General features: G+C 37.3%; 2 protein-coding genes across 2 annotated transcripts in view; one reads left to right on the top strand and one right to left on the bottom strand.

Annotated features, from left to right (window-relative positions):
* LOC144264171 (uncharacterized) overlaps positions 1-4,668 on the top strand; it is a 67,931-nt gene extending 63,263 nt beyond the window's left edge. The window contains exon 3 of the transcript XR_013345977.1: positions 4,222-4,668. The gene's annotated coding sequence lies outside the window, so the exon portion shown is untranslated. The remainder of the gene's footprint in view (positions 1-4,221) is intronic.
* The window catches only part of FRMPD4 (FERM and PDZ domain containing 4), a 403,801-nt gene that overhangs the window by 7,368 nt on the left and 380,341 nt on the right, over positions 1-16,092 (bottom strand). Inside the window, exons 7-13 of the mRNA XM_077815620.1 lie at positions 15,699-15,806; positions 12,882-13,013; positions 10,609-10,728; positions 9,827-9,963; positions 8,733-8,859; positions 4,448-4,537; positions 3,439-3,621 (exon numbers count right to left, since the gene is read on the bottom strand). Coding sequence (XP_077671746.1) covers positions 3,439-3,621; positions 4,448-4,537; positions 8,733-8,859; positions 9,827-9,963; positions 10,609-10,728; positions 12,882-13,013; positions 15,699-15,806 — 897 coding nt within the window. The remainder of the gene's footprint in view (positions 1-3,438; positions 3,622-4,447; positions 4,538-8,732; positions 8,860-9,826; positions 9,964-10,608; positions 10,729-12,881; positions 13,014-15,698; positions 15,807-16,092) is intronic.

Here is a 16,092-nt window from a genome sequence, read left to right as displayed (position 1 = left end):
AAAAGGAAAATTAACAGTAAAAGAAAGACTCAAGCTGTTTACACTCATATAGAACTTTTCAACCAAGGATCTTAAAGTACTTTACAGGCATTAAATAAGCTTCACAGTAACCCTGAGAGATATTATCATTCCCTTTTACCAATTCGGGAATGGACACTTAGGCCACATTCACTAGTGGTGCTACAGGCAGATGTAAATTACCCCTTCCTTACTCAGCTAGACCCACTCCCTCCACTTGCATCCCATGGAAGAATTCATCATAAGGGGAAGGCACATGGTGTTAGTGCTGCCCTCATTCTGGATTTCTGTCAAGGGTTCGAGCAGCTTTACTTTGTACTTAACGTATTTCCCAGTTGCTATGGCCATGCCTAGTTCCCGGCCAACATCAACCACTTCCTAGGCCTACCCACTGTGGTAGTGAAACTTCTGTTTCACATTATTTTTCAGTTATTGATAATCAGATGCAAAATTTCCATATCATTATTCATGTGCCATCATAACACTACTTTTGGTAAGTTTCTCCTTTTGACAGGAAGCAGAATAAGTATTTTGACCCTCTTGCTAATTAGCCCATATAAATCTTGTGCTACTCACTTTCCTTGTTATTCTTGATACCTACCATTTATATTTCTCTTCCCTCACTGAACTGGCAGGTCACTACAGATTACTTCCCTGCTTTATGGTCTGTGTTGCTTAGCTATTAGTATTATGGCTGTCAAGAGATTAAAAAAATTAATTGCGATTAATCGCGCAATTAATTGCACGGTTAAAGAATAATAGAATACCATTGATTTAAACATTTTTGGATGTTTTCTACACTTTCAAATATATTGATTTCAATTACAACACAGAATACAAAGTGTACAATACTCACTTTACATTTATTTTTGATTACAAGTATTTGCGCTGTAAAAAAACAAAAGAAATAGTATTTTTCAATTCACCTAATACAAGTGAATTGAATTGTAGTGCAATCTCTTTATCATGGAAATTGAACTTACAAATGTAGAGTTATGTACAAAAAAACTGCATTTAAACAATGTAAAATTTTAGAGCCTGCCAGTCCACTCAGTTCTACTTCTTGAACAGCCAATCGCTCAGAGAAACAAGGTTGTTTACATTTGCAGGAGATAATGTTACCCGCTTCTTGTTTACAATGTCACCTGAAAGTGAGAACAGGAGTTCTCATGGCACTTTTGTAGCCAGCGTCACAAGATATTTACATGCCAAATGCCCTAAAGATTGATATGTCCCTTCATGCTTCGACCATTTGAGGGGACATGCTGATGACGGGTTCTGCTCAATAACAATCCAAAGCAGTGTGAACCCATGCATGTTCATTTTCATCATCTGAGTCAGATACCACCAGCAGAAGGTTGATTTTCTTTTTTGGTGGTTCAGGTTCTGTAGTTTCCACATCAGAGTGTTGCTCTTTTAAGACTTCTGAAAGCATGCTCCACACCTCGTCCCTCTCAGATTTTGGAAGGCACTTCAGATTCTTAAACCTTGGGTCGAGTGTTGTTGCTATCTTTAGAAATCTCACATTGGTACCTTCTTTGCGTTTTGTCAAATCTGCAGTGAAAGTGTTCTTAAAATGAACAACATGTGCTGGGTCATCATCTGAGACTGCTATAACATTAAATATATGGCAGAATGCGGGTGAAACAGAGCAGGGGACATACAATTCTCCCCCAAGGAGTTCAGTCACAAATTTAATTAACACTTTTTTTTTTAACGAGCGTCATCAGCATGGAAGCATGTCCTCCGGAATGGTGGCCAAAGCATGAAGGGGCATATGAATGTTTAGCTTCATTGCAACGCCAGCTACAAAAGTGCCATGCAAATGCACGTTCTCACTTTCTGGTGGCATTGTAAATAAGAAGATGGCAGCATTATCTCCTGTAAAGGTAAACAAACTTATTTCTCTTAGCGATTGGCTGAACAGGAAGTAGGACTGAGTGGACTTGTAGGCTCTGAATTTTTACATTGTTTTGTTTTTGAGTGCAGTTATATAACAAAAAAAAAATCTACATTTGTAAGTTACACTTTCACGACAAAAAGATTGCACTACAGTACTTGTATGAGGTGAATTGAAAAATACTATTTCTTTTGTTTATCATTTTTACAGTGCAACTATTTGTAATGAAAAATAATATACACTTTGATTTCCATTACAACACAGAATACAATATATATAAAAATGTAGAAAAATATCCGAAATATTGAATAAATTTCAATTGGGATTCTATTGTTTAACAGTGTGATTAAAACTGTGATTAATCGCAATTAATTTTTTTGAGTTAATCGCATGAGTTAACTGAGATTAATCAACAGCTCTAATTAGCATTATAAAGTATTTTAGCCTTCTTAGATTCCCATCTCCTTACTCCTTCAAAGTACCTGGTCTTAAACACAGAGGAAGAATGATCTTCTGATTACATCATAGAACTAGGAGATTCCTGGCTTTGCTACAAAACTTCTGTGTGAACAAAATTAGTCATTTAATTTCTGTCTCAGTTTCTGCACCTGGATAATTACCCCAAAGGGGTGCTGTGACATTAATATCTATAAAGCACTCTGGGATCTTCTGATATTATTGTTGTCCAGGGAGCTAAAGAATAGAAGGTGCTCACCAGCCAGTAATGTTTTCTTGTTCATCCAGATCAAGTTGCAGCAATATTATCAACTTAAATATATTGTCAATTGATACTTGTCAATAAAAGCTAAGTGTTTGAAAGAAGAGCTTGGTAAATATGGTGTAAGATCGTGGTAAAAACTTGGCGTAAGTTTTGCCACATACCTTTGTAAGAAAGAGGAAAATTGGGAGGATCCTTGGCTTAAAAGTATTGAACTTTTGCATACTGTGATATTTCCCACTTTAAGGTCTATTTATCCTCTATACAATTCTATAGAAACTCTATGAAAGCTTCCATCATAAAGCTTCACGATCCTATAAACTGCACTGAGAGGATGTAATTTGCAAAATTCCACTCATTTCCACTGAGGCAAATTGCTCAGTAGGATTCAAAAGAGGATCAGACATTTATATGAAGAACGAGAGCCCACACAATTACATTAGATGGAATAAAAAGAATTCAGAAGAGTTACGGGATTGGGAAGAAATTTCCCTTCTAGGCAGGTTGTTCCAGAGCTGTCTACCATGGGGTTTCTTGTACCTTCCTCTGAAGCATCTGGAACAGAATACTGGACTAGATAGCTCATTGGTCTGATGTGATATAGAAATTCCTATGTTCCTAAGTAATCAGCCGTATGCCATTTGGCTAAAACAATTCTAAAATACACGTTGATAATATTGGTAGCATGAAAACATTTAGAACAAAATCATGCACAACTTTATCAACTATTCCAATAGAGAGGGAAAATGAAAATCATGCTATTTTAAGATACTAAATTGATACAAATCAACAGTCAACTTACTTTTACATCTAAGACATGGAGCTCAACTCTAACGGTGCTCTCATCTTCTGTAAACATCTCAATCCTGTTAACGTGGCTAAAGTCTGCTAGCAGTGCCACCAAGTTCGTTTTGGTGTTGATCACGTGGCTGATACCATAGCGTGGCCCTACTAACAAAGTCACTTCTGAACGCTTTTCTCCTTGCTATAACATAAAAAGAAGAAAATAAAAATTAAAAAGAGTAAGAAACCTGACAAGTTTTGCATAACAAAAATAAAATAAGATGAAACAAAAACAGCACTGCTACCCTGTTTCATTTTTATGAGACTTCATTTGCACAGGTTTCAGAGTAACAGCCGTGTTAGTCTGTATTCGCAAAAAGAAAAGGAGTACTTGTGGCACCTTAGAGACTAACCAATTTATTTGAGCATAAGCTTTCGTGAGCTACAGCTCACATCCCATGAAGTGAGCTGTAGCTCACGAAAGCTTATGCTCAAATAAATTGGTTAGTCTCTAAGGTGCCAAAAGTACTCCTTTTCATTTGCACAATATTTCTTTGCCATGAGTTAGTAAGTTCTTCAGTAAGAGGCAAAACCAAACAAAACCCCAAAACACAAAAACAACAACAGGTACATGACTGTACTAGATTTATAGCAAAATGCATAAAATAAAAGTTATCATGTCACAATTTGTTTTTGTTAAAAACTGACTGCATTGAGGTTTTCATGGGTGGATGTAGAGTATATTTCTTAAAAGAATAATTTTTTATTCAACAACTTTAGTATTTTATAATTATACCCATAGCATCATCCACCAAATGAATGCTACCTCGAAGCTGCCAATCAGAATACAAAGGAAGACATTTTCAAGAAGAATTAAATAAAAGTGCTTATGTGGTTTGATCCAATATAGTGTGTTTGTTATTTTAGAATGTTTGATTTGGACTTGAACTTCCTTAAAGCAAATGTGTGAGTCAGGCAGATGCAAATTAGTTGGAGAAAATTATCAAGAAAATAAAGGAAAAAGTTACCACTAATGTTGCCTTGAACACACGCCCCCCGTATAATCGCAGATCGCTGAGGAACTTGAGATAATGCACCTTGGCTTGCAGAGCAGACAGCTGAGGAGAAGGAAACCTCTGATGTTATTACAGGACTAAGATGCATTGGGGGAAATCAACACATATGGAAATGGAAGAATTAAAACATGATTACACAGCCTAAGGAGACTGGACTGTGATGAACTCATCAGCCTGGCGATAAACCATTATATATTTGACTTCCTGATGAAGGAACAGGATTTCAGATCTTGGAATTAAAATCTTATTTATTTTGATCAGATGTACTCAAGACTCATGTATGGGTTGCATCAGGGCACTGCAAGTACATTGGAACTTTTTCAGTAAAAGGAAAATGTTAGACTACTCCGATTAAACATCTGTTCATTGAGGGATTTCAAGGGTAGACTGGAGTTTCTATTCATAATCACCATCAGTAGCAGTTCATTAAAATTTGGTTTACCAATGTGAATTTAAAAAGTACAAAATGTTTAAAAAATTGCTAAGAACAGCTATACATGACACATTTTGCTAGATACTTGCAATATATAGGATTTTATTTCTAACTTACTTCTAAAACGTTTTTTTTAAACAAACAATAATTTAGTCACTTTTCTGCTACCCATAACACAGGATGAACCTGAAAAATAGTATAGAGATACATACAAACATGCCATAATTTATTTCCATGAAAAATAGGAATAATTTACAAATAGGTTTAAATGAAGGTTTTGGGGGGCAGGAGTGTTGTGTTTGCTTGTTGTTTAATTTTTTGTGAAAACAAACAATTTAAAAATTAAGAACTAAAGTATAATTTTTAGACAAAAAAAAATCTCTTCAGTTCATAAAAATAATGTAGGTCCAAAATCTGCAGCCCTTGCTCAGGCAAAAACCTCAAAGTCCACAGTTTAAAAAAATATATTTTCCATGCAAATCAAGCCCATCTTAGTTCCAAAAAGTGGACACATGGACAAATTGCTAAGGAGGAGTACAAAAGAATAGCACAAGCATGTCAGAACAAAATCAGAAAGGCTAAGGCACAAAATACCTAGGAAGGGACCTAAAAGGCCATAAGACAAGGTTCTTTAAATTCATTAGGAACAAGAGAAAGATGAAGGAAAGTGTAGGCCCTCTACTTAGTGGGGAAGGAGAGCTAACAACTGATGACATCAAGAAAACGGAGGTGTTTAATGCTGATTTTGCTTCAGTTTTCACGAAAGATTAATGGTGACCACACAATATTAACAACATAGGAGGAAGGAATGCAAGCCAAAATAAAGAACAGGTTAAAGACTATTTAGATAAGTGAGATGTATTCAAGACAGCAGGGCCTGATGAAATTCATCCCAGGGTACTTAAGGAACTATGTGAAGCAATCTTGGAACCATCAGCAATTATATTTGAGAACTCCTGGAGGATGGGTGAGGTCCCAGAAGACTGGAGAAGGCCAAACCTATCTTTAAAAAGGGGAACAAAGAGGAATAAGAGAATTATAGACCCGTCAGCCTAACTTGGATACCTGGAAAGGTACTGGAACAAATTATTAAACAATCAATTTGCAAGCACCTGGAGGATAATAGGGTTATAAGGAATACCAGCAGAGATTTGTCAACACAAATCTAACCAAACTAATTTTCTTCCTTGACAGGGTTACTGGCCTAGTGGATCTGAGGAAACAAGTTATGATATATCTTGATTTTAGTAAGGCTTTGGCATAGTCCCACATGATATTCTTATAAGCAAACTAAGGAAGTGTGGTCTACATTAAATTAGCATAAGGTGGACAACTTGCTGAAAGACCATACTCTGCAAGTAATTATCAATGGTACACTGTCAAACTAGGGGGACATACCTAGCGGGGTTCTGCAGGAGTCAGTCCTGAGTCCGGTACTATTCAATATTTTCATGAATGATTTGGATAATGGATTGGAGAGTATGCTTATAAAAATTGCAGATGACACCAAGCTGGGAGGGTTGCAAGCACTTTTGGGGGCAGGATTAGAACTCAAAACAACCTTCACAAATTGGAGAATTGGTCTGAATTCAACAAGATGAAATTCAATAAAGGTAAGTGCAAAGTACTTCACTTGGGAAGGAAAAATCAAACACACAACTACAAAATGGGAAATAATTGACTGGGCAGTAGTACTGCTGAAAAGGATCTGGCAGTTGTAGTGGATCACAAATTGAATATGAATCAATGTGAGGTAGCTTCAAAAAAGGCTTATATCATTACAAGGTGAATTCACAGGAGTGTTGTATCTAAGACATGGGAGGTAATTGTCCTGCTCTACTCAGTACTAGTGAGGCTTCAGGTGGAGTACTGTGTCCATTTCTGGGCCCCACACTTTAGGAAAGATGTGGACAGATTGCAGAGAGTCCAGAGGAGAGCAACAAAAATGAAAAAAGGGTTTAGAAAATCTGACCTATGATGTAAGGTTAAAAAAACTGGGCATGATTAGTCTTGAGAAAAGAAGACTAAGGGAGGACCTGATAAGAAGTCTTCAAATATGTTAAGGGCTACTACAAAGAGGACAACGATCAATTATTCTTCATGTCCACTGAAGGTGGGACAAGAAGTAATGGGCTTAATCTGCAGTAAGGGAGATTTAGGTTAGATATTAGGAAAAGCTTTCTAACCATAAGGGTAGTTAAGTTCTCGAATAGACTTCCAAAGGAAGCTACGGAATCCCCAAAATTAGAGGTTTTTAAAAACAGGTTGAACAAACACCTGCCAAGGATGGTCTAGGTTTACAGGGTCATGACTACTTGAGGTCTCTTCCAGCCCTATATTTCTATGATTTTACCACTCCACCCTGCCCACCGGTGTACCACATGCCCATATTATGAAAATTTGAATAAATACATTTATCATGCATTGCATCCTAAAAGTCTCCGGATTTAGGCTTTAGTGGTCAGCCTTCTACTGAAAATGTCTTCTCCTATCCTTCAGTGGGCATTCAGCCCTGGGGACAGATAGCTAGAGTAGTCAAGTGGAACACAATGGCTGTGAAAAGGAGACAAAACCTCTGAGATAGGCAGGGTCCTAATCATTGAAGGAAACCAAATTTATAGATGATAACCACTTCCTGGATTTACTCTCAGAGTGGACTGGTAGCCACTACAGAGCACCAGGGTTGTTTTCACATTGGCCTGTCCTGCTAAACATGCAGGGGGCTGTACTATGCATTTCAAGAGCAGCCCTCAGCAGAGCACATGATAGCAGCCCAATCTGAAGGTAACAAAAAGCATAGATAATTTTGACAAGGAGTGCATCAGGGAGGCAGCGTTGTAATCTCCGTCCTAACTGAAGATAGTGTAAGCTATTGTGGGCCACTATTGCCAGCTGGGAATCCAGCAGCAGGGATGGATTCAAACATACCTGAACTATTAGGATAAAATACATACAGCTGACACCATTTCAGCTTTTGCTGCAGCTATGTAAAGCGTACACATTGGTTTGTTCAGTTAAAAATTTGGCAACTAGTTAACCTCTAACATTTAGCAGTACTAAAATAAACACAGATTTATGTTCGTCTCTTGGGTCCTGAGCTGAAGCCCACTGAAGTTAATGGGTGTCTTTCTGTTGAGTTCAATAGGTTTTGGATCAAGCTGTTGGTATTCTGCCATTCACAGCGGGTCTCTGTATCTAAAAGCACTTAAAGCTGCATACATATGGCATAGATGTTTTCCACAGACAAATGTCCATAGACATTTTCCCTCACAGTTTTCCCGGTTGAAGCAAAGGCTTAATACCAAGACTAGGCATATTATAACAACACTGAAGATTCAGTTACAATAAGGGAGATAATTAATCAAGTGACATCTTGCCAACTGTGGTCACTTTACCCTGCAGCACCAGAGCAAATCATCCTGTAGTACCATGAAAATGTCTTATGTCTGTGCCAGGCTCACAGGTTAACATAGCTTAGAGCATTACGCAGAGAGAACGTAATTCTCTAACAGGTTTGCCGTTAACAACAGGTGCTAAATGAATTTTAAAAATCCTGGGCATACCCTGGTGGTTAATCATCAATTTTCCACCATTCTCAAAATGAGGAGATGGTTTAGCTGGAGTATAATTAATTATTTTCAATTGTTCTTGGAAATGTGGTAATAGGCACTGAAAGTTATACAGTCTAACCATCTTTGAAAATATACTGGCTAGGTATTTCTCCAAAGAACTAAGTTTAAACATTTCCCGTGCATGCAGTCCTCTCTGGTCTTTAAAATATATTTTCCATTAAGATGCAAATACCTTTTTACCCGGAGGAACTAGGTTTTGATTTGCTTTGACAAGGTGTGAAAGTGCTTTCTTTATGTTCTTTTCTTTCATGCTTTGCAGCACAGCAGATGGAAGAAAAGTCTCTAATCCCCATTCTTTTCTGCAATAAAAGGCATATCTTTAAGTTCACATTCCTGTGTTGATTATTTATCTAGGACTAGATGGTAGCTGTGATGCTGAGTAAATGAAAGCCTGAAAGCACAGGGAGAGTTGGTGAAGGCACCAGTTGTGCTATTTTCTGTACTCAGAGTACATACTGTTTCATAGACAAATAAGATGCTTTAACATTTGCGGTGTGAGGCTCTTTCTATCCCAGGGATTTTCCACGCTGTTTTCAGAGACTCAGAGATTCCTCTCATTTTTAATCTTTAGTTCCTCACCTCCAACTTATGAACAGATGCAGGAATATACACATAAACTGTGGTACAATTCTACATTTTCTGTAAGGAACATTTGTTAAGGCACAATGGCAAGGGTTTACTTGCTCTGTTTTATTTGTTCTTTATTAGGGTTTTTTAGACCTATATTTCATATTACACCCAACTATGAGCACATTGGGCCAAAGGTTGCACAGCGGTAACTGAGAAGGCAATTTAGCTCAGCATGTGGTATACAACCTGTACATTTGGAGACACTGTTGGTATGCAACAGTCAAGGATTAATCAGTTCAAAGTTGGCAACTGCACCTCCCCCTCAGGGTCCTTGTGTTGTGCTGACCATCCTTCCAGACGGGGAGAGCTGTAAATGTTGCTCCCTCAAAAGTGAAGCGGAATCACTTCCAAATTAGCCATAGGGATCACATGAGGCTCCCAGCTCAGCGCTCCGGGGTCTGTGGCAATCTCAGAGGAAGAGAGGTTTAAAGCTGGTGTTTCAGGTAGAGGCCATGTTGCTAAGCATGGTTTAGTCAATAGATGGGCAAGTGCAATATGAGAATTAAAAGTGCACTGAAAGCACACAAACCTAAAATCAGGATATGCAGACAGACAGACCAATTGACTAACATGCAAAAGACCTACAAACACTATCTAACCTTTGTTTTTGAGGAATGCTCTATATGTTATACTTACTCAATATATTTGAGGGAGATTTTCTGAGTTTGTCTGGTGGTCACAGTCGCAATGTACATTTGTAATGCAGCCAGCCGCAGAGCAATATCATATTTCAGCTCAGGTCCAAACCTCTCCTGAACCACATCATTGCAGCTCTGCCAAAGAACCAGGGGAGGGAGCATCAAGTTCAAATATCTTTGACTTAAAAAGCAAAGCATAAACAAGCTTTTATGGATTGATTTTAAAGATGGATGCATTATGGATTAACCCCACACTGAAAGGTGGCATTACACTGACAGTAGGCTATGTCTCTCAGAAGTGCTGGGTATTCATGAAAGTCTGGATGCCTCAGAAGAATCCAGGTAGCTGCCCAAGAGCAAATGGCATGTGGATTTTGATACAACCATGTTCTGCCTGCATCCCTGCTGTGTGTGCACCATCTTTCTCACCCTCCAAGAGATTTTCCATGAATGACATTACAGGACAAGAAACAATTGGAGAGAAGTGCTGCCGGCTCACTTCCTTAAGCCTCCTAGAGCTGAACACTCTTTGGAAGGATGCCATAGCATTAGCATATAAGAAGTATTTTTGTGAGGACTTGGAGGGGCTAGGGATTTTGCTGGAAAATAAACACCTGCGCATCTCTCTGAATGTGGTGGGTTTAGGACACATAACCAATATATTTAAAAATCAGAACCATCCCATTTTTATCTGTGAAAGCACAAACGAAAAAGTACATTCAAAGTTGCCATCTACACGTTTTCTTAGCTTATGCTAAGATTGGTTATGTTTTCACTTACCTGTACATATAGATATTCAAAAGCAACTGGATCTCTTCTTAAAAGGTCAATGGGATCCTTTGGGACAAAGCTGATTCTGAACAAACATCTCATCTTATGGGAGCTTGGTCTCTGGGTCACCTAGAAGAGTGCAATCATCTTATTAGCACTTTGAAACACTGGATTTTGAATGCTATTCTTAGTTTTAGACACCTTAAACCTGATCCACAGCCCACCTAAGTCAATAGAGAGACTTCTATTGACTTAACAATGGGCATTGGATCAAGCTCCTCATTAGGTTTGACAAAATGAAAATTGAACTTTGTCCGTCTTTAAATTTGTATGTTTGTGGGACCAGGAGCAGGTGAAGAGTTATCAGGACATGAAACACATCTAAATGCAAAAACAGTGGAAGCAGATTCTTCCAGTGAAATGTGCAAATTGAACTGTTGGCTACAGTTATTCTTCATTGACAGTGAAGTTGTTCCATGAAAAAAGTGACTTCACTTTAAGAGACTTTCACTGTATGATTTCCAAGTATTTGATCTTGGCAGCCCTCAAAGTAATAGATTAAACAGGTTTTGTTTGTATGTTTTTTTCTCAGTTACAGAACATTTGTTGACAGGGATTTGCAAGAAAATCTTATTGAAAATTTTTTGAGAAAGTAAAACAATGGGTGATGGTTCCAGGGGGGAAAAAAACCCCTTATTTTTAAAAGGGATTTGATCCAATCACAATTAAGCACTTTTTTAGCTATGTGATTCTAGACCAAGAGATTTCTCCAAAGACTACGTGATAACAATAGAGTTATCCACCACTTCAAGAGATAAACTTATTTGCTTGACAGGCAACATAAAACTTATTAAAAAAGTAACAGCAGGCTGAGCATATTTACATGGTAGTATAAAGTCGAACTACCAAGTAAGTTGTGGGACAATCAGATGAAATGGTCATTTTCCACTTCTGCTACAATAAAATATTGTCAGTAGCAAGTGTGTGATGGTAAACTGACGTAGGAACTCCAATGAAGAAAGCCATAGAATAATGCATAATAAATGCAGTTCATTTAATTCTACCAATTATTCAAATTCAATTCAAATCTGGATAGAAAGTTAGCATTTTATATTATTTATAAATATAACATTATATATTAACAATTTATAATCATATTATTCCATTAATTGATTGACAGAAGCTTTGCTGAGCATTAAAATCTTTTAAGGAATAACCGTCCTGCTCTAGCAATCTTTGTAATATATTGTAATTTGCTTAAAAAAACCCTCCAAACCTTTAGCTTGTCCTGCACTTTCTCTGTATCTCTGTTCCCAAATACCTAGGTGTAGCATGTGTGTATATACATAAAAGCTCTGGATGGGATTTTCTTTAAGCCCCCTGTGTTGGCCTAACTCTGCTCCCATTGATTTCAATGGAAGCTTTACCATTGACTTCAAAGAGCGAGGCCAGCACTGAGTGCTTTTGAAAATCCCACACTCTTTGGATGAACTACACACACAAAATTATGTTAAAAGAACGTTCAGGTTGCCTAATCAAGCACTCCAAAGTTAGGAAATACCAGATTTAAGGTTGCACAGGCCTCTTTGTGCATATGCATTATGATACACTCTTTAACTACACGATCACAGGGCCCTTGAGAGTTGCAACTGTTTTTCCATAGGACCCCTAAGCGTTTTTTTAGAAAGTTTTGCTAAAATAAGTGAGACATGATCAGAAGGAAGACAGCTTCAACTTATACAGAAATATCTCGGTAACCAGTCAGGACGCAAAAGACTAAACCATAAGGCATTTCAACGCGTCGCGATAAACTGAATAAAGTTCTCTGGCCTGTTGCAATAGAACTTTTTATCTGCTCAGTGATGTTTATGAGTAGTTCTGTACAGGATATGAAAAAGGATTTGATGCATATTTTCTAGCTATAAATATAATAACTTACGAAGTTTCATATCCTTTTGTAATGAGCTACCAAAGCATCAAAATATGATGTCTAGGTAATAGACAAACTGACACTCCGGGAGAGTCATACCATCATCACCAATAATCATGTGTAGCTGCTGGTAGTGTTTCATTCAGTGCATCTGAATTAATTCACGTAAGTAATTGGAGGAACAGATAATTTACAGATTATCTAATGACAGGTTTCAGAGTAGCAGCTGTGTTAGTCTGTATCCCCAAAAAGAACAGCAGGACTTGTGGCACCTTAGAGACTAACCAATTTATTTGAGCATAATGATTATCTAATATCATTCATATCTACTTGCATGTATTATTACACAAACCTGAGCTAGAGTCTCCTGTTCATGGAGCAAGAGAAATTTGGTTCCAGCTCCTTCAATCCTCTGCTCCAGCATCAATGAAAAGTGTTCAATACACTTGATGGAAAGCTTTTCTTGGAGTGTTAAGATGACATCCTAATTAAGAGAGGATTTATAAAATGTGATTAAAATCATGAAAGGTTTGGGGCCTGATTTTCCATTGCCTTGCAGATTGTCTAGTCATTTACACAAGTATAAAGTGGAAGTTAAATACTCCAAGTCAGAATGATTGTGTTTTACTCTCACTTTGCACAGCTGTAAACAATTATACAAGATAGAAACAAGTGCAGAATAAGATCCTTTAAGTTTAGGCTTCTCTGAGTTAAACTCCAGACTTTCGGGACCAGATTTTTAGAACTGGGCATGAAAAATGTTTGTTGTATATAAAATTACAGTGATGGATGCTCTTTGTGGCAATTGAATGTGTAAATTATGTTCACACCTCAGATTCACCCTAAAAAGAGACAATATCTCCCTCCAAAAGACAGAACATAAACCTCTCCAGCATTTCAAAGCGGGAACCACAAAATCATAGGGTGAGATTGGACACAATTCCCACAGATTTCAATGAATCTGAATAGATTTGTTCCTATAGTGAAGGTTTTTTTAAAAAATGTGCAGTGAAATCTCTTATTAAGAGACATTAACACCCCTTCATTGTAGAGGCATATTTACATATTTAAAAATGATCAAAATAAAGTCAAGAATAATGACATGTCTCCTAGGCAGCACCTCCAAAGTTGGGCTCTTGTTTTCATTATAAAAGCGAGGCAGGTGGGAATTATAGCAAAACTCTTTCACAGTGACATAAATCTTAAAATAAGGGTGATCATTTCAAGTGTAATTGTTTCTAAAATTACAATTAAGTATTAAATTGACTAAATCCAATCTTTATTTCACCCGAACCTGTTCAACTATCCCTAATTATCACTTTACTTTCTATGTTGATCTATAAAGCATATCGAGATCATTAACGTCATTCAGCAATTATTGTTATTTTAGTAAGTGCAGTGACAGAGAGGAATACAAAATAAAATCAACATTGAAATGCAAATTCATGATGTACTGGTGAAATTATTAAAGCATTTACATCCATCCCAATGATTGTTAGATATACATTAGGGTCCAGATGGATAGGATTTACCAAAGAGAGCATCTGATGAATAACAATCCAAGTACTTTAACAGAAATTAGGCCAAAAGTTGATTAGATAGATTAATAGATCAATTAATCATTTTTAATGGAAGTGTAACAACTTGGTGCAAGAGTGGTGTGAGTGTGTGTGTTGGCGATTGGACAGGAGTCTATAAATCTTAAAAAATAAACCACATAATTAATCAGTTGCAAGCTAGTACAATAGTGTACGTTACTATTATTACTGTGTTGACTCAGAGGGAATTTAAAGCCTACCCAGTCAATCTACTCTTATTGACACTTCTAATTTGTGCTCAAACACAAACAATATAACAGTAATTTGAAGAAAGATGTTTGCTAAAGAAAAGTAATATGACACGGACATGTGCTGTTTACTAATTGCTTTTTCCCAATATGCTAGGAGGTGCATGTGTCCAATTATTAAAACCAGCCAACATTTTTCTCTTTAATCTGTATAGCACCTTGTAGTAATTCCTAACCAATCTTCTCTCCCAGTTCCCAGTACCTTATAATCAACTGATCAAAATTTCCCTGCCTTCATTTCAGTAAAAATCTGTCCTTACCACAGCAGCTGAAGAAAGCCGAGGTCAAACTGATTGAACATCATGAAATAATCACTATGAAAATCATGTTGATAGAATAAAATGGGAAACTTTTGAATAAACTGTTGTGATAGAAAACATCAAGTGCTGAAGTGGAAAAGAAGAAATCCCTCAAGTCACTCTTTATCTACTTATATGATCCTCATCACCATAGTACCTTGAAAACTCACGTGTGACTTTCACAGAGAGAAGTCATCCTGACAGAGCTTTCTTGGGCACTGGTCCTAGGCTGTGGAAGGAACTCCCACAGGAACTAAGGACCATCACAAACCTCACCCCTTCCACTATAACTGCAAAGTGCATTTCTTTAACCTTGCTTTCTCGAACACAAACACAAAGCAATGTGTGTGTGTATGACATCACCAAACAAAACACTCTACTGCACACATGCGGGAACAAACACATGACAGCTGTTAGTCATGTTTCTTAATGCACTATTGGAAGGTATTCAGATATTATGGTGATGAGTGCAGTATAAGAACCTACCTAGAACTGAACAGAACAGGTTCTACTCCCTACTTGCATTAACTGTATGTCACAACTTCACCTTGTGATTTAGCCTCTCTATGAAATATGTTGAAGAAAAGGAGACAATACACTGACATGAACAATTTATTGTCATTATCCTGTCTTGATTTCACTAGACTACAGGCTAGATGATATTCAGTTAGCAACCAACATCTTAAACTTCTTACCTTCTGACTTTGCTGACAAATCAAACTGGCATTTGGCAGAATATCAGACCTTAGCAAAGTCCATGCAAATTTAATTAAGCTGCAGTCACATTAAAATTATCACTCCTATTTTTGCTTCATTGACACAACATTATGCTTTTATTGGCAGAATCTTATTACTTCTTTACTCCACACATCTATGAAGTCAGCCATGAACAATACAATGATCCAGGCTCAGGCTCAAATTCTGAGCTTATTGGAGTTTTTGTTTTTCTATTACAAAGGCTTTGAAGAATATTTTAATGGCATCGTTGGCACTGTACATTATGAGGTTTGGTAGATTAGCCTACCTTTATTGAAGTACTGCAGTCGAAACGGAAGGATTTGGTTTGCCCATTTTCAAGATATACCTTCAGTACATTTGGCATAAAGAGAAGTGAATTGTCCTTAACAGTTTCCTGTTAAAACAGATTAGTGAATTAGATTACACTTCACATGCAACAAGAAGAACCTAAATTGTATTCTATAGGGAAGAACACCTGGTAAGTCTGAAAATGGGTATGTTGGATCAAACCCAAAGCAGAATTAGCAATGCCTCGCCGCAGGAGACTCCAGTGATATGCAGTATAGCTAGGATAGCTGCATGTGACAGACCCACCAGTTGTTAGACTGCATGTCCACAGTGCTGCAACTATGGTGCTATCATTAGCTTTTCCATCTGTAATTGGTAAATCTGATTACAAA

The sequence above is a fragment of the Eretmochelys imbricata genome, chromosome 1 (genome assembly GCF_965152235.1).
Source record: "Eretmochelys imbricata isolate rEreImb1 chromosome 1, rEreImb1.hap1, whole genome shotgun sequence".
Classification (NCBI taxonomy): domain Eukaryota; kingdom Metazoa; phylum Chordata; order Testudines; family Cheloniidae; genus Eretmochelys; species Eretmochelys imbricata.
Note: the sequence above shows the minus strand (reverse complement) of the source record. Positions and strands in the feature narration are given on the sequence as shown.